This window comes from Typopeltis vanoorti, chromosome 5 (genome assembly GCF_054136105.1).
Source record: "Typopeltis vanoorti isolate ZY-2024b chromosome 5, IOZ_Tvanoo_1.0, whole genome shotgun sequence".
Lineage (NCBI taxonomy): Eukaryota > Metazoa > Arthropoda > Arachnida > Uropygi > Thelyphonidae > Typopeltis > Typopeltis vanoorti.
Window position 1 is genome coordinate 124,049,681 of NC_143553.1, and position 19,562 is coordinate 124,069,242.

Here is a 19,562-nt window from a genome sequence, read left to right on the forward strand (position 1 = left end):
CTGAATGATGCTGTTTATCAGCATATCTAATGTCTTGCAGAACTTGCTGATTGTATTGTCTTTAGATGTCAGTGAAATTTGAATGAAACTCTTCTAAACCTGATACAATGTTTTCTCACTCACTGATGATGGCTCTCACTTTCTTGGTGAGATGTACACAATAAAAATTTTATTAATACCTTATCCCAACAAAATTCTTATCAATTTTGTGTAACTAAAAAAGGGTGCACTCAGCTTGCACTGGAGTTAAATAAACTATTTTGCTAATCAATTCACAGAGTTTAAAGTGACACTATGACTATCACTAAAAAACAAAACTAAGGCCACTATTTGCACACATCACAAATTCAGATACAAGTCCAGGAATTTGTTTTATGTTCCTTGACATTATTAAACTACTTTATAAACATTCTATATAGTAATTATTATTTTTTTCTTTTTTGATTGTGAAATTTGATGGAATACCATATGGAAAAATTAGTAATGAAATTGAATGGAATGGAAATAGTATGAGGGTGGTCTGGAAAGTTCTCGGTCTAACAATGAAAAAAAAAAACGAATTTATAATTTCAAAATTATTTTTATTTTTCAACATAATCTCCCTTAAGACTAATACATTTATTCCAGCGATGCTCCAGTGCCATTATCCCATCCCTGTAGTGGTTCTCAGTAAGATCTGCAAAATATCCTCTACAGCTGCAATCACCTCTTGATTCGAAGAGAAAAACGCTGACCAACGAGGAAGAGTTTTAGTTTTGGGAAGAGATAGAAGTCAGAGGGAGCCAAATCTGAGGAATAGGGCAGATGTTCCAACAATTCATAGTGCAGATCCCTTAATTTTCCAATTGCCAAAACACCTTTGTGGGCAAGTTCATTGTCCTGATGAAAGATGATTTTTTACTTCTGCAAACCAGGTCTTTTCTCATGAATTGTTTCATGTAGTCTGGTTAAAAGATGCAATAATATTCCCTGGTGATTGTTTTACCCTTTTCAAGATAATTAATAAACAAAATGCCTTTAGCATTCCAAAACACCTTTCCTGCTGATGGAACCGACTTTATCTTTGGTGCTGAACAACCGCTTCTGTCCACTGTTTTGACCTGTTTGGATTCTGGTTTGTAATGGTGAATCTCATCCACAGTAACAAATTGACACACAAAATCAGTTTTATTCTTGTTAAAATGCTCCAAGCACTGTTCAGAGATTTTCATGCGAGTGCGTTTTTGATCTGCTGTGAGCAAACGTGGCTCCCATCTTTTGCAAAGCTTTTTCATTTGCAATAATTCATGCAAAATATATCCTACATGTTCTTTTGAAATGCCTATAGTCTCAGCAATTTCACACACCTTGACTCACCGGTCATCCAATACCATATCGTGTACTTGATCAATGATTTCTGGTGTTTTACACTTTTTGGACGTCCTTCACGTGGATCATCTTAAAGGCTGGTTTAAACTTGCAGCCCATTTCTTAATTGCCAAAAACAAAGGAGAAGATGACAGCACATTACATTCCTCCCTTTCATTTGACAAACCCTACTCTACACAACTCACCTCAACCCACAGAACATCAACCACCACTGCCCTTAATTCCGACCTCCAAGCCATCTGCCAATGGGGGCTCACATAACTTCATCAACTTCATCGCTAGTAAACCCCAGTTCTGTCTCATTTATCACAAAAAAGAACCATTTTCCTCCAGCATTGTTTTTGATAACACTCAAATTCTCAGACAAGATGAAATTTCTCTTCTCGGAATTACCTTGACATCAAGCCTCTCCTGACATAAATACATCACAACCATTGCATCCTCAGCTTCCAAAAAACTAGGTTTTCTCTTTTGCACAAGATGCTACTTCACCTCTAAATAGCTGTTAACACTATACAAGTAACAAATCCGCCCAGCTCTAAAATACTGCTCTCACATCTGGAGTGGGGCTCCAAAAAGCTCCCTCAAAATGCTTGACTCAATACAGAGGAGAGCAATTAGACTAATAAATGACCCATCCTTCACCAACTCACTCCCCTCATTTTCACATAGATGCTTGGTCTCTGCAATCTGTATATTCTATAAATACTTCCATGGGAAATGTTCATCTGAAACAGTATCAATAATTCCCCCATCTTGTACTAAGCCCATTGGAACACGTACAGCTGCCACCCAACATCCTTTCATAGTACACCTCGAAACCCACAGAACAAGTTTCTTTTCCTCCTCATTCATCCCTGCTACTGCAGTGCTGTGGAACAGTCTTCCCCCAGACGTATTTCCCAAGGAATACAACATACAGGTGTTCAAATCAAATGTAAAAAAAGTTTCTCCTTTTGCATCCCACCACCCATATACAGTACTAACGTACTATAGGTTGACCAGCCAACCTCCTGTATATGGGCCCAATATAAAAAAATAAAAATAAAAATAAAAAATAAAAAATTAGCAAATTGCCTATATGAAAAAGTGGTATCCTACAGTTTCGTTATAAGGACACCGCTGTTCAATTCATGTGCCAATGAGTAAAAGCAATGAGGATATTTCATGATGACAACAGGCTAGTGATATACATATATGAGTGTGGATAAATGTTTAATATACTACTGTCTATTGTTTCATCTTGTGATATTTTTAATGATGCCAATTGTAAAGTGTTATGTTACACTATGGCCAGAAGAAATGGAATGCAGTTTATTAAACTAGTGAAACTGCACTACAAGTGGTGAAAACAAGGGTTCTGAGAGTGATGATAAATTAGTTTGGTTTTTTACATTTGACATCTCTTATTGGATGCTCTATGGTCACTCCTGTCCTCATAGGGTTGTGGGAGTGAAGTCTCTGCTAGAAGAAGAAGAAGTGTTAGGATTACAACTTTCTTATACAAAGGCATCATTAAGGCTGCATCTGGACATTCCCAACTTGTCAGTGTTGTCCTCAACATGGCAACGATCTACTGGGTACCATACACATCTCTTGATATGTGTCCTTTACATTTAAGTTCTTTATTTACCATCACTCTGGCCTGGTTAGCTGAGTGGATAGCATAATGCTCTCTTCCTCCAACCAACACACTGCGGGTTTGAATCTCGCCACAAATATCCATCCCATGGTGGGATTTGAACCCACAGCATGTTGGTTGCGTATGCTATCCAGCTAACCAGGCCAGCATAATGGTAGATTAAAGACTTAAATTTAGAGGACACAAAGAAAGAGATGTGCAGGGCATCCAGTAGATTGTTGCCATATTGAGGACAACAGTGACAAGTTGGGATAAGAAAATATCCAGATACAGTTTTAATGATTGTACCTTTGTATAAGGCACCATTAAGGCTGACTTATACTATGATATGTGCATGCCTGCATGCACATATCATAGTTTTATGTTCCCAGAAGATGGAAATGTAACACTGCCGAAATATTGGAAGGTATTGATTAAAGTTTTTTAATTAATATTTTAGTATATGTTGTCATTTCCTGAAAAATTTAAAGTCATGTGTAACCAACGTATAAGTTTATCTACAAGAATCACCATTAAGACTATATCTGGATCAGGCTGTTTGTGACTACTGTACAAAGATCTGATCCTCTGGATATCCAGTTCAGAAAAGAGGAAAATACTGGAGAGGATCCTGAAGAAAGTAACCAAAATTATATTAGGACCAAAATGTTAAGCATGAGGAGAGGTTCAGAAGATGTTTGCAAAGCTGAGAAGACAGGAGGAAAGGTGATATGATTAAGACATAAGATGGTGAGAGGAGCATAGTGGATAGATGTTGGGGGAGGGGAATTAAGATGATCAGTGGAAGTTGTATAAGGGTGTTGTGAGCAAGATAGTGAGAAGTAGATTCTTTTTGTGTTAGAGTGAGAGATTTAGGTTGGAGATAAACTTCATTGCCTGGTGTAAGACCAATGCTCTGCTTACTAAAGGCCTGAAGAAGCTTGAAAAAGTTCCATGTTTGGTCTCTAGAGCATTTCTGGACTATGTAAAAATGAATTAAAGCTACAAAAAATATAAAAAAATTGATAAAAATAGAAAAAAAATCCTTGGCCCACTCATGGTACAAAGTGCACTATAAGTTTGCATGTAACCTTTCATGGGCAGGGAACAACATAAAAAAATAAGTGGTGGATGCATGGAATTAATTGTCACAGTAGGTAGTGAATGCATTGAATGTACTCGAGTGTAAAGAATGAAACTACTTTCCATGATCAGTCGAGAGATTCCATGAATGCCTGGAAATAATACTACAGTTGATGCTCATTTTCTAACAAATCTATAAGGACAAAAACATTACAGTATGAATCATTTTGCATAAGTGACTTTCCCATTAAGATAGCATTGGTTACTATGGAACTCTGAAAAGAAGAAGATATCTTAAAGAAAAAACAGATCACTTGATATCATTCTTCTTAAACTCGTGTTTAGATAATCAAACCAAATCTCCTCCTACTATTCAACAAACCACCTTTAGTATGTCTCCTCTAGTCTTTCAACAGAAGGACATCAGAAAAACACTGAATAGCCTTGATAATAAAAAGTGCTCTAGCCTAGATGGTATCCCTCTAGTTCTACTAAGAGCGTGTACTCTAGAGTTAACATCTATCCCGCATTGCCTTTACAAATTGTCGTACTTATCTGGTATTTATCCAACATTATGAAAGCAAGCTTTTACCCAGGCTGTGCCAGAAACAGGAAGATAAAATTCAGCCCAACTATCATCCTATTGTCCTCACCCCCAATACTCTCAAAAGTGATGAAGGTTATTAACAACCAGATTCTTCACTACCTAGAGACCCCTTAGTTTAATCTAGGAGTAAGGAACCTTGAGGCATGGAAGGATGCATATCACCTCATGGATGCCTTATAAGCCCATGCACTTCATATATAATAAATTTTGCTAAATTCATAAAAATATCATATGCATACAGTATGAATATCAATATCACAACATTAAAAATCTATTAAAACCCTCAAAAGCGTTTTATTTATTTACAAAAAAATTAATAATCCAATAATGGAGTTCTACAAACTAATATATCAAAAGTTAATAAAACACTTGATTTTCTTATATTCTAAGATTTACAGTGGTACATAACTTGACTTGTACCACTTGTTAAATAAATTAATGCAATTGCTAATTGCTAAAATAAGAAGCAGATATTTGGTATGTAGTATAACTAACAAATAGAACAGACAAGAAGCAGATATTTGGTTTTCAGCATTGGTGTATTTAGCTTCAGTATGTCTTCCAGGTCAGTGACGTAGCTAGAGCTTTTGCCATCTGGGGGGGGGGGTCCCTGAGTTTGCTGCCCCCTCTCAATACACACCAAAAATACTACAAAAAGTCAAAACGATGTATAGGGAAAAGAAATTAAAACACTGTTTATTTTGAAGTAAACTTTAATTTCAACATTCTAAAATGTTATTTTTCTTGCTTTTCTGTTAGCAAAATCGTTGATGACATTGGCGAAGTCTATTTCATAGTAATGTAGGTAATTCTTAATCAATTTTATTTAGAAAAACTCCTCTCACAATTAGCAACACTTACATCAATTGTGAGGAAAATTCACAGTAGTATTACAATATTTGGAACTGAGTTCTCGAGATTGTATTTTAGAATTAACTGCAAAAGTTCAAAAAGGCTCAAAGTGCCACCCGGGGTGGACTGCCTCCTCTGCATCCTCCCTAGCTATGCCACTGTTCCAGGTGAGTGTTCACCATTTGTGATCTCAATCATGTGTGAAAACACTGATTCACAACAGCCAAAAAAGCATTATACAGCATTATCAAGCATGTTGATGTATTTTTGGATACTCAATAGCATTCCTCCATGTTTCAATGGAATCTTTCTTACTGTCAAATAGAGATCATCATCATCAAATTCCTGACATGTACCCTCAAGGGGTGTACAGGATATGACAGTACTACATGAAAAATTTACATCATTACTAACTTCCTATCTATAATTTTCCTCCAAATCAATCTGTTACCAGTCAAGACTGCAACATTGTCAGATCTTGTATTTCCATGTTCTAAGGCACTTTTTACCATATCAATCCACCTCACTCTCAACAATAACATAGTCAATGACTTTTCTTATTCCTTGCCTCTTCTCTCCATGTGGATTTGTGCACATTTTTATGTTGGAACCTTGTGTTAGTAATAACCAGTCCATGTCCTGAGCAGAAATCCAAAGGTATTTGCCATTATTACTAGCTTTGCTCTTTTCTCCAAATTTTCTCAAAATATTTTTGTATGTCTGACAATCATTTCCTACTCTGCTATTTAGATCCCCAACAAGGACCAACTTTTCATTTTTCATTTTTCACTGCTTTCTCTAAAGCCTCAAAAAATTCCTCCACTTCTAAAAAGGTAGAAGTGGAGGAATTTGTTCCAGTAACTGACTTTTTGCTGTTCGCCCTGGTTCCCTGGCGGGATGACGAGGCTTCTTTAACTGGGCAACGCCCCAGCCGGCATGAAATTTTGTCATGTTGTACCATCATTTTATTTGTGGTTTAAGCCAATAAGAATACAATTTGGTCAGCTAAATCCGAAATTGCCAGCCCATCCTCATTTGTTCAGTATTCAGGTAGATACCTAACAGGGTGCACCATGAGAAGATGAAGATTAGGCATTACTTCAGAAGCTGTGGTCGGTTCTTCGAATTCCTTTAAAGGATATGTGGAGGTCTCCCCTGTCACTTATACAGCTTTGACTCTTAAGCCCCCCCCCCTCAAATAGAGATTATTATTATTATTATTATTATTATTATTATTATTATTATTATCCCAAGACTCCATGGAGTCACAGTATCATCTAGGTCCTTTTGTCATGTATACACAGCTCATCCTGTCATGCTGTGCCTTAAACATATTCACATTCTCTGCAGATTCCATGCTCTCAGGCAGTGTATTCCAATCTTTCACAACTCTCCATGCAAAAAACCTGCTTTACTCTCCCTTGCTCACACCCCCTTTATATATCTTCCAGGGTGACCTCTAAGGGGAGACACTTACTAACCTGTATATCTCTATCATATCATCCCTCTTCCTCCATCCATTAGACTCTGCAAACTGCATCATCTCAACTATTCTTCATATTCAGCATTCTAGAGATCGGAAACTATTTTGGTCAATTGCCTCTGGATCCTCTCCAACATCTCTTCATCCTTTTGAAAACCATCTGATGAAATCTGTGCACAGTAGTCCATATGTGATCTAATCAGAATCTTATATAATAGAACCAGAATCTCCTTACTTCTGCAAGTCAGTGTCCTCTGCATCATTTGCAGAATTTGTTGTGTTATCCTCACAATTTTAGCAATGTGTCCTCTAAATTTCAGATCCTTATCCATCATCACTCCAAAATCTTTTATTTTTTCCACCTTCAACAATATATCCCCACCAAGAGTAAATTCTACATCCCATCTTAACTCATTAAATGGTCGAAGAAAAGCTTAGAAAAACTCTTCTAGTCAGCGACTAGAATCAAACCTGTGTCATTCTTTGGGCAGCCTAGCTGAGGAGTGTAAACACCACTTCCACTGAGCTACACAGGCTCTAAGAAATTTCTGAATACTGTCTTCTGAGAATTGCTCAATCAGTTTCATTTGTAAATTTTTAGATGAACTACGGAATTAATGAAATAAACAAAAACGTCTACTCGTTCAGCCTGTTATAAAATGACAATACATACAACAGCACTGAAATATAGCAACACGTGCAACCATTTTTTAAAATCAAGCTGACATTATGCTGAGCACTCATGGGCCTCTAGTGGCAAATTAATATAATATGATAGTGCTCTAATCATTGAACAATGGATAAGGATGAAATACCAACCACAGGACAATGTATAGATCAATAATAGCAGTTGATTTTTTAACACAGTACTTTAAAAATATAATTTTTTTAAATATAATTAATTAAAATACAGTCATACCCCGACTTACGCGAATCCGGAGTTATGCGGTTTCTTATATGTACGTATTCCCGTTCCGCTTCACCACTAGTAGTATTTTTCTGGTGCCTGCTGCATTCGCCAGTGCCGCACATGCTGTGAACAAGCACTGACGTGTTTCATGCATTCTTCATTCATACACAATTTTTATAGTCTACAAACCTTGAGATTGTTTAATGTTATGTTCTTGATACAAATTTTATCACATAAAAAATAATAATGTCATCCAAAAGAAGCAAGTCCGATTCTGGTATAGTTAGCAAGAAAAGAAAAACATCGACTTTGGAAACAAAACTCAACATTATTAAGGATTTTGAAGGCAGAATGAAAATTTGTGAGCTAGCAAAGAAGTTCAGTCTACGTGAATCCACAGTAAGAACAATCATAAAAGAAAGGTTAACAGATTTTTGAGGATATAGATTCTAACAGGGAATGAATTGTAGCCACAAGGCAAGGAATAAAAAATCATTGGCTTGCTATGAAGAAATTTTGCATGACAAAAATAAAAGACATTATGCCGTCAGACGAATCTATAAGATTTTATGAAATGATCGACATAGAAATAACTTTCTTTTTTTTATGTACAAAAAAACTACAATTATGATTATATTTCTTAAAAAAAAGTAGGTGTTTTTGTAAACCTTTGGTCCCAATTAACTAATATTTTGTATGTTTGTACATATAAATTACATGCAAAATTATATTCCGAGTTAAGCGAATTCGACTTAGGCGCTTTTTGTAGGGCCCACCTACCGCGTAACTTCGGGGTATGGCTGTACATGCCATTTGAGAATGTATAAATTGTAAATGATAAAGATATATAATTGACATAAAATATGAAAAGGCCACACCAAATACCTCAAAAGATTGCAGGTTTCCCATTCCTGGTTTAATTCAGTGATTACCAATATGAATTTCACCATTGTCATTCTACAGCAGACATCCTTGCTCATCTTACCCACCTTTGGATACAGGTCACAGAAAGATTTAGAGAATCTCATGGGGATCACTCTTGATATGTCCTGGGCATTGTAGCCTTCTTTTCTAGCTACCATCTTATGGTCTTACTCCTACCCTTTGTGAGTGCATTGCAAGCTTCCTCTCTGGTCATTCACCCCATGTCACATGTCATAGTGGATGGTTTCCTATCATTTGATTTTTTCATTAATGCTTAAGTATCCCAAGGCTCTGTTCTTTCACTTACGCTCTTTTTCCTATACATCAATGACCTATCTCTCACTAATCTCAAAAAAAAAAAAAAAGGGGGGGGGTGATGGTTGATAGAAAACTGAAATTCAGGGAGCATATTGCAAAGGTGGTGAAAGTAACCCAGAGTATTCCTGCAATACTGAGAAGGACGCCAACCTTCAGAGATAAAAGGGTTATCATTCCGCTGCATAAGACTCTGATCAGACCACACTTAAGACTATTGTTCTCAAATTTGGTCCCGAGGATTTGAAGGGGATAAATTAACTGTGGAAAGGGTACAGAGGTGGATAACAAAGGTTTCAGGACTGTACAATATCAGTTATGAGGATCAGCTGAGGGAATATGGACTGTGGAATTTGGTGGGTAGAAGACAGAGAGGTGATATGATCAAGACATACTGTTGAGAAGCAGTTACAAGGTGGACACTGGGGGGGGGTTTCTTTCGCTTGGTGGAACAGCAGGAAGGAGCGATGACAAGGGGGTCATCCCTGGAAGTTACAAAAGGAAGCTGCGAGCAAGGGAGTGAGGAGTGGTTTCTTTGCATGGAGAGTGGTTGAACTGTGGAATGCATTGCCTGAGAAAGTGGTGAGAGCAAGAACGGTCAATGAGTTCAAGGATTGGTATGATAGACTTTGTGTTTCCTAAGAAGGACCTCCCACAGTGAGCCTCTTGACTCCATGGAGGCCTGAATAATAATAATAATAATGTCCCATCATACTAATAGTTTTGCTGATGACAGATGATCCAAGATGAGAATGCATTGCCAATATGTTTAACACCTGATTTTACTGACGTACTAAGTAAAATTCATCACAGTTATATATAACTTACCTCCTTTCTCTGCATTTATTGCTGAAGCTATTGAGTCTACACATACTTCCATTTCATCTTTTAAAATAAATAAGAGAATACATTAGAAATAAATTCAAACACCAAAACATGTACTATGACTTACAAATAGAACACCATAACAGACATATAAATTTATTCTTATTAAATGCATTTTGAAACATAACCAAATACACTGCAATAAACTATTTTGCACTTCATATTGATTGCTGATATCATAAAATTCCATACAATAATAATCAAGAAAAAGAACATTTCTGGAAAAAGGAACCCAAAACAGGTACGTTTCACCTTCATTCATATTCCCTTATTATTTATATGGACTGATCAATGCAAATAGCCACACACCTAATGAAGAACATTTAAAAATGTATATTTTAAACATTCTTCATCATCTATCCCTCTAAAACAAAAACAGAAACATACCACCTACTCAACAAGGCATTTTTTTCTGAATACTACCTTAATGAACAAGTGTATCCAATTTGCACATGATTAGACTTCTAACGGAGTTGAGACCCAAAAGAAGGAAAGTCTCTAATTAGTAGCAGTGAAGCCAGTCTATTTATCAATTGTTTCTACTCATCATAATCATTAATTTAAAAAAAAAAAAAAAACTGAGGTCCTCTTCTCTCCTCCCCACTAATTCAGGGGTTACAACTTTTTTATTTTTATTTTTTATTTTATTTTATGGAGGCTATGAGCTACCTGCAATACTTAGAGTGCTTTTTCGAACTACTATGTAGACATATTAAATAAGACAGCATCTGCTACACCTGTTTCAAGTGTGGCAGATACTGCTGCAGTGCAAAAGAAAATTTCTTTTTATATTAATTTCAGTGACTGATACCGACTGTTATAAATGTCTCAATGATACTGTATATTCTGTATTTATACTCCTGCAAGATTTATTTCATAAAATAAGTTTCATAGTCCATCTCATCCATTCCTCCATCCTCCTGTCTCCAAATCCAGAACACATCTGCACACAACAGTCTGGACTGTCTGATCAATTTCAGGAATCATTATGTGAGAAGGCCATTTCAAAAAACACAAGGAGATGGAACAAAAGAAAAGTAACTGTTTTTTATTTATTTATTTATTTTTAATAGGCTTAGAGGAATGATGAAACTAGCAGAATAGTATCCATGGAAGGAACTAAGAAAAGCCATAAGGTAGAACATTATATCTGAGAACATGGCTGAAATGAACCCAAGAGAGAAATTATCAATTAATCAAATGGCCTTCTTCTGGATAGAATCAATAATTTTTAGGGAGGCTTTTCGTACTAGTGGTAATAATGATCATATTTAGTTGTAAATACAATTAAATGTGAGAATTATTTAATGTTCGTCTGATTTAGGATTTATACATGGTTAGCAGTTGAACACGATGTGAACTAGTGTCTTGGACAGAAAGGATATCTAGTTTTTTGGTGTCTTTTGCAGCTGTGCATAGAAAGACTAAAACTTATATAAGCCCAAGAAGAGAAATCTGATCTTGACTAGGGACATGGGTTTATTAAAAGAAAAGAAAATGTAGTGACATATTTCTTGCAAGAAAGAAGATATGAGGAGGTTGCTTTACCTCAATGAAGAATGGTAAGATCACAGAAAATGCTGTGATCTTACCATTACAGTCATGGACTGTATTGATAGGAAAAGCTAATGCAAGTAAGCTATTCTCCAGCATAGGTGACAACCAGAAAGAAACTACCACCCAATTACAAAGGACAGAAAGTAACCCATAAGATAGCAGTTTGCTAAGTGTTCATCTATGCCAGGTCCAAATAATGTCTTGGAAATATGGAATCAAACTTTGGAAATATCAAGTGACTAGAAATTTCTTAGTCTTTCCAAGATTGAGAATGGTAGAATCATTGCTGGTGATTGTTAACTGACAAGCCTTCAGGTGGTGAAGGACTTGACTATGATGACCTGTTTCAGACTGGATATTAAATCAGTATGGAGGATCATAGAGGTAGTATAGGATTAACATTAATTATAGAGCACACTTTCTGAACAAAAATGGGGGAGGGGGGGAGCATCAGGACCAAAAGACTCAAGTTTATCTCTGAGTGATGTTGCAAGAGGTGGAAACACAGAATAGCAAATGAAGATAGAATGGTCTTGGTGAGAGATTAGAAGGCATGATTGTCATTCGAACTAGAGGTAAGCGCCTCCGTAGTGCAATTGGAAGAATGACGGTACACTGCGCCCTTCGATTGGAATAGGCCTAAGTTCGATTCTCATCGCAACGGGAGGAATCTTTATCTGGACGATTTTCAATCGAATGTGAGTTAGCCAATCTCATACGGTGGTAGCAGGGTTTTTTCTCCTGGAAACTCAGGTTTTTCATCCTACATACAGACAAATCAGCCCTTCAGAACACACGCAATTTATAGACATAGAATACCAGTTGTGGTGGTGGTGGTGGAGGTGGGTGGTAGATGGCGTTGATGGAGACGATTCATAGTAGAGGTTCGATGTAGTGGTTGAGACAGTTGTAGGTGTCCTCCCACGATGAGTCTTCGGACTCCTTGGAGGTGTCAGGAATAATAATAATAAACATTTCTTTCCATTTTGTCTCCCTTAAAACCTGATTTAGGCTTAATGAGTTTTTCTACATTTGTTGAAAATTTCAGTATAAGCTGAAAGTTTATACTGAAATTTTCTAGAGTTTTTGTCTTAAGCCACTTGCAATATCATCATCGTTTAGTTTTGTTGGTTGACTGTTCTCTGGCATTGCCTATTTTGTAAAAGGAAAAACCACAAATTTCAGAAAACATTACTAACAGCAATGATCAAATTGTCTGCTTACCCACCAAAGCTTGCTTATTTATGGAAAGAGAAACCATCTAACATTAAGAATTTTGAACTATGCAGATGGTAAAAGTTAGACTGAAGGGGAAAAAAAATTGAAGAGATCAAGTGATTATAAAAATTTGAAGAGAAAAAAAATATAGCAAAGGAATATGAAAAATGGAATGAGGAAAACATGAGCCAGAGAAGATAAAAAAAAAAAAAAAAAAGATTCAGGGTTTGAAATTCTTCTGAAATGTTATATAAACATGCAAGTACCACCTTGTGCTAACTAATCAGAAGACTTCTGAAGTGTTACCATCAAAGTCAGTCCTTACACTATCTAGCAGTCAGTACTTAGAATAGTTTTATTACCCAAATGGAAGTAGCTGTAGGGCTCCAAGTCTGTTAGGCCTGCCAATTACGGATGTCACTTGAATGCAAGTAGGAGAGGAAGGTGGAATTTCTTCAGGAAATTTTTTCAGGAAGTGGAGAGATTTAGGATCTTGGGGACAGTGGGCTAAAGTTCCGAGGACACATCGCAAATGTTGCAAAGACCACATATAATATCACTGCTATTTAAAAAGTACATTGACATGTAGGGATAAGGAAATGGTGGTGCCTCTATATAAGGCATTGGTCTGACCACACATGGACTATTGTGCTCAGATTTGGTCACCTGATTTTTGTTGTGATGTGAAAACACTAGAGAGTGTCCAAAGACGAATCATCAAAGTGATACCAGGACTAGAATGTTGATAATCAAGAGCTATTAAGGGAATGTGGATTACAGATTTTGGTGGATAGGAGGAAAAAAGGAGATATGATAGAGACCTTCAAGTTAACTCTTAGTAAGGGAATACCATGAGTAGACATATAAATACAAAATTAATGACGGAAAATCTCACGTAAAAAGATTTTTTTAATAGCATAATTTTCGCCTGTGTGTCACAGGCATCTTCAGTACATGTTAAGCTCAAATTAAACAATAACTGACAATTCCAAAAAGTGCTACCTAAGTAGCTAGTGTAAGATAACTAAAAAGGTCAATAAAATTTCCTCTTCTTCTTCTCTTCCGTCTAAGATGGGTTGAGTCTTCTCTTGAGCAGGATCTTCCAGTTTTCTCTATTCCTTGCTGTTCGAAAAAGTTCCTTATATGTTCTGCATCCCGAGATGTTCTTTATTAATTTCAGCCAGGTAATTCTTGGTCTTCCGGTTCTTCTTTTTTCATTTGGAAAAGTATTGATTTGGATGTTAGGAAGTCTGTCTGTGTCCATGCATACAGTGTGTCCAAACCATCTCAGTTGTTTTCTAATTTTTTCTATTATTGTCTTTTTATACAATAGTTCTTGTCTGACTGTGATGTTTGTTTTCTTTTCTATTCAACTTGTTCTATTTATTTTTCTTAAGCATTTCATTTCAAATGCCAGCAGTTTTTTCTCCTCTCTTTTGTAACTGTCCACGCTTCTGCTCCATAGATGACTGTTGGTATAATTATTGCTTCATATAATTTGATTTTGGCGCTTGCTTAGATATCTTGTTTATTTTCCAGATTTTCTGTAATTTTCCCATGGTGATCCATCCTATCGCTATTCTGTGTTTGATTGTTTTGAGTTCATCCATTGTTTCTGTTAGTTTTGATCCAAGGTATATGAAGTTGTCTACTTGTTCTATTTGTTCTCCGTTTAGGGTGGCTGAGATGGTAGTTCTGTTCCTCCCTATTTTCATCACTTTTGTCTTTTGTATATTTATTGTCATGTCATATGTTTTACAGGTTTCGTTTAGCTTGTTGAACAACTTTATTTGGGATTTTTGCAAGAAGGACGAGATCATCTGCATATTTGATATTATTTATGTTTAAACCATTGACATTGATTCCAGGCTCATTGTCTATTGCCTTCTTTACAACTTCTTCTAAATATATGGTGAATAGGCATGGGGATAATGGGCATCCTTGCATTACTCCTTTTTGGATCTCTATGGGTTCTGTTGTGAGTGTGTCCTTTTTAATTATTGCATTTGTCTTAGAGTAATATTTTATCAGAAACTATATTATATATTTGTCTATTGCTTTTTCTAGTAGAATTTTAAGAAGGATTTCTCTGTTGATGTTATCGAAAGCTTGTTTAAAGTCCACAAAACAACAATATAGTTCTTTATGGTCTTCCCAGCTGAGTTCTGCTTGTTGGTGCAATGCAAAATTTCCTAACAAAAAAAAAAAAAAACTATATATACAATAAAAAGGTAGGAGAGATTAGCTGATCTGTAAAGTACTATCTCCCATAAAGGGAATAGATGTAAACCATCAGATCTCTTTAAGTTAGGAGAGTGGAGTAAAGTTTCACATGTTTCTTTATAAAGCCATTCTATGAGGAACCGACTTTTGTGAAGGACTCTTGTCTTTTTTCAATGAACACTATGTCTGGTTAAGATGGCATGTTCTGCAAGTCCAGACTGTTCAGATTTAATATTGTTTGCTTCAGCATTGGCTGAGTATGAGGTTGGAGTTCTTGTTGCAGGCTACCTGTAGTATGCTGGATATTTTTTTATCAATTGCTTTGATATACACCTTTTGTTAAACCAAGGCTTACAAAATTTCCATCCAAAATTTCCTTAGTGGGAAATTTTGGATGGAACTATGAACAAAAGTGGTCATGCCACTGAGGATAATTTCTATGAATTATTTAGAGTGGATGTTTGGATCACAAGTGATGGTAATCTGAATGGCTGAGGGTGGCTGAAATGAGAGCATTCTTTGATGAAGAAAAATGCACAACATTATAGTCACCTAGGAAGATGACTTCACTATTCACTAGACTACAAAAATGTAAGCTTATGAGATAAGAAGGTGAAGAGATAAGATGGTTTTCAGAATTTGGAGAGGAGTAAATACAGTAAATATATGTTACTGAATGGAACACGGAATCCTTAAGATAGAAGGTCAATAACAGACACAGTTCTATAATTAGAAATGACAAAGGATTCTACTGACATCAGATCTCACAAGTTGATCGCTCCCTTCTTGACGACCCAGAAACTTGAACTTCATAAAGAAATCGATTTTCTTAGATCTACTTTCAGATGAATGGTTATTCTCAAAAAATTACTAAAAAATACCTTTTTAATCTTCCTAGTCACCATACTGAAGAAATGAATAATGTTAAAGGCAATATATCTATACCATGCATAAGCTCAGTCTCTCAAAAATTAGCCAAGGTTCTCAAAAAATATAACATTAGAACTTTATTCACTCCACTTCCTAAGATCTGCTCTCTAGTGAGCCGTCTAAAGCCTAGCCATCACAACTTAAAATATCCTGGTGTATACAAGATATGGTGTGACTGCAACATTCCTTACTTTGGCCAGACGGATAAGTCTAATGAATTGCGTATGGAGGAGCACGGGAGGGACATCACTTACAGGAGAACACATGCCAGTGCTTTATCCAGCCATATCCTTTTTTCTGCCGATTCTGATGATCAAAACCATAGTCATACAATCCTTTGGGATAGATCTAACAACATTTTCTGTTGCCATGACGAATTGGAGAGAAAAACTGTAGAATCTAGAGAAATCATCCTCAACCCTGTACATTTAAATAATAATTTAAGCTACAACCTCCCAGACTGTCATTCTGCTGTGATCACATACTGGCGCTCACGAGATGCTATACGCACGCACTCACCCAACAATGTGGCCAACGAAGGAACAGCTTTGAATAACTACAACGTTTTCCCATTAAATATGTATAGTGACTTTCCTGTGCTATTCACAGTTTTTTTTTTATCTTCAATGTTTAATGTTTTTTCTTTTCTTTTATGAAAACACCTGAAGGAGGCTGTAAAAAGCCGAAACTACTTGTGTGATACCATTAAACCTTTTTCCTTTACTCTCAGTTTATGTCATTCAATTCTTTTAAAAAATATATTTAACAACTGAGTAAATCAACCTCAGTACATACATACATATATATATATATATATATATATACATATATATATATATATATATATATATATAGTATTTTTCATTTATTTTCCTTTCATTTATATATATATATATATATATATATATATATATAAATGAAATCGAAAAGCAAGAAAAAAATCATTTACTTTTCAAGTTTCTTCTAATACTACACATGAGCTCACATTAGTGAGCACCTGATATTAGTTAGACCTGGCATTACTCCATGCAAGAATATCTCTACAGATCATCCCTAACGTTTCATTCTCTTATATCTCACTCATCTACTAGCTGAGTACCAGAAAGAAGAAAGATCACTCCAGAAAGTTTATTTATTTTTTTCCATGGTTTCTCTACAGCTGGAGCCTCCTACGTGGTTCGTTTAAAATCAACAGGAATAGCAAATTGTTTCAGAAGGGGTTCCATGTTATTTTGGTCGACCCATACACCTTACCAGATCATTTGGAAGAGAAGAAAAAAAAAAAAAAACAGGTGATCAGCTAATAATATCACTAAGGTAGAATTATTTAAAATGGAAAGCTTAAAATGGTTAGAAGAATCTGGAAAACTGAATTATAGCAGATATGTCTGAGACATGTTAGACGGATGAATTACATATTTACATTATTATTTATTATGTGACACCTCCAGGGAGTCCAAAGACTCATCGAAGGAGTGTGCCAATAGCATCGAACGATTCCAACTAATAACCAAGCTCAAACTTGCTTAACGTTTTGCTAAGCCATTAGTAGCAGAGGCTCTACCAATCGACCAACCTTTGCTGTCTTTTATTAACATGCTGATATGTTAACATTTTACTCAAAAATAAAGAATAGAATACACAGAGAACGAACAATAATATAATAAATAATATCATATTCAATAACAGAAATATTAAAGCATGAAAGCCGTGTGCATTTACAATTTAATCGAAGTAATTTTTGCTACAAAGACTTCTAAGTTCACTTCCTCTAAAGCTAATAAGCAATCATCATGCGTAACTAGAAAATATATGACTTTAAACGCCACCTGTATTACATGATCATTACTTCAATTTTCTAAAAAAGTGATTATTTAATTTATGCAGTGCTCTTTTTGTACAAAAAAAACTACAGTTGACCCTTGAACAACGCGGGGATTAGGGGTGCCTACCCGTCTCCCGTTGTTCGAAAATCCGTGTATAACTTTTGACTCCCCAAAAACTTAACTACTAATATCCCACTGTTGACCGGAAGCCTTACCAATAACATAAACAGTCGATTAACACATATTTTGTAATCATTAAAAATTTAAAAAATTAACTTTTATTAAATTAATAAAATTTAAAAAATCAGCTAACGACTTTTTATTACCGTATAGGCAGTAAGCGAAGCCGTTTTAGCCTTATCTAACTATTGGAGACTGAGTGGGCAGTTCAATCTCCACTGGTAGCAAATCAGGGATAGTTGGTCCAAGGCTCTCACTAATTAAGCAGCCTGCAGTGAAGATACGGCATGAAGATCTCGTGGTCCGGCATGGAAAAAAGCTCGCTTTCCCGGGCCAGAGATCGACTAAGGTGAGTAGCCGATCACATTTAGTCGTGATGGAATTTTCTCTCGCTAAATGTTGCTCAGAGCAATAGTTCCTTGTATTCCAAACAAAAGTCGAAATCGCCGGCCTGGTTGACCAAGTGGATAGCGTATCCGCTCTCCAGCCAAAAGGCTGCAGGTTCGAATCCGCATGGATGTTTGTGATTATTGTCTGTGGAAATACTAGTGGTTCTGGTGGTGGTAGATGGCGTTGGTGTAGTTGCGGTCAATTGGTGATTGAATCATGGAGATGGAGTTGTAGAGCAGGTGCCCACCCTCGATGAGTCCTTGGACTCTCTGTAGGTATCAAATAATAATAATAATAATAATAATAATAATAATAATAATAATTCGTCTTTCGTGGTACATTATCCTCAATCCAAGCTGTAGTAGATTTTGTAGCTCTACACACCAAATGAAACTTTTTCAAGCAACCTCAGAAATCCAATATGCAGAGGTGGTGGTAGTGGTCATACAGCAGATGATGAAATTCGTTTGTCACTTAAAATGACATTCACAAAACATCAGCTCCGATTCAAACTTACATAATGTTGGTTGGACAGCAGAATCACTCTCCACTCGGCTAACAAATAAACTATAAGAAAATGTCAACGAGCATCTCCTTTCACGCATTAGGCCTAGAGGCCCATTACGATTTGAAACCGCGACCACTTCGAGGATAAAGTGGTCAGTTCTATGCCTCCAGGTGTGTCCGGGAGGCATAGAATGAAAATCCCCCTACCACCGTATGGGACCGGCTAACTCACCTTTTGTCAAAAGAGATCAGATAAAGGTTCCTTATGTCATGGACGGGAATAGAACCTAGGTCTTTCCAACCAAAGGGCTTTACTGACTGAGCTACTTACAGTTTACTGTTTATCTTATCAGTAAGCTGGTTGCAGCGAATATTGCTTAAAGAAGAAATGTCTATTGTTGGTTTGCAAAAGTTCTGTCTCGATAAACGTATTGTTTGTAAATAATGACCAAATGGAGTTGGTGATCGATGTCTGTAAGGAATGGTTGATTTTCTGTAGTATAAATGTGTGTGTGACACTTTATAGGCGAGAAAGGTGTATTTATATTTATGAAAGTTTAATTATAACTGCTTTATGATTTAGTATAACACTTAAACACCATCTGAACACTATATATATTTTTTTTAATTTCCCCAATCATTACTGTTTTATACAAGATCTGAACAAGGGAAAAAAAGCGCTT

The 19,562-nt window shown here is 36.0% G+C and overlaps 1 protein-coding gene across 1 annotated transcript in view; it reads right to left on the reverse strand.

Annotated features, from left to right (window-relative positions):
- Nucleotides 1–17,817, reverse strand: part of LOC150106779 (copper homeostasis protein cutC homolog) — a 79,799-nt gene extending 61,982 nt beyond the window's left edge. The window contains exons 1-2 of the mRNA XM_090392699.1: nt 17,699–17,817; nt 9,992–10,048 (exon numbers count right to left, since the gene is read on the reverse strand). Of these exons, the coding sequence (XP_090248825.1) occupies nt 9,992–10,043 (52 nt within the window). The 5' untranslated portion in view covers nt 10,044–10,048; nt 17,699–17,817. The remainder of the gene's footprint in view (nt 1–9,991; nt 10,049–17,698) is intronic.
- Nucleotides 17,818–19,562: the final 1,745 nt, after the last annotated feature.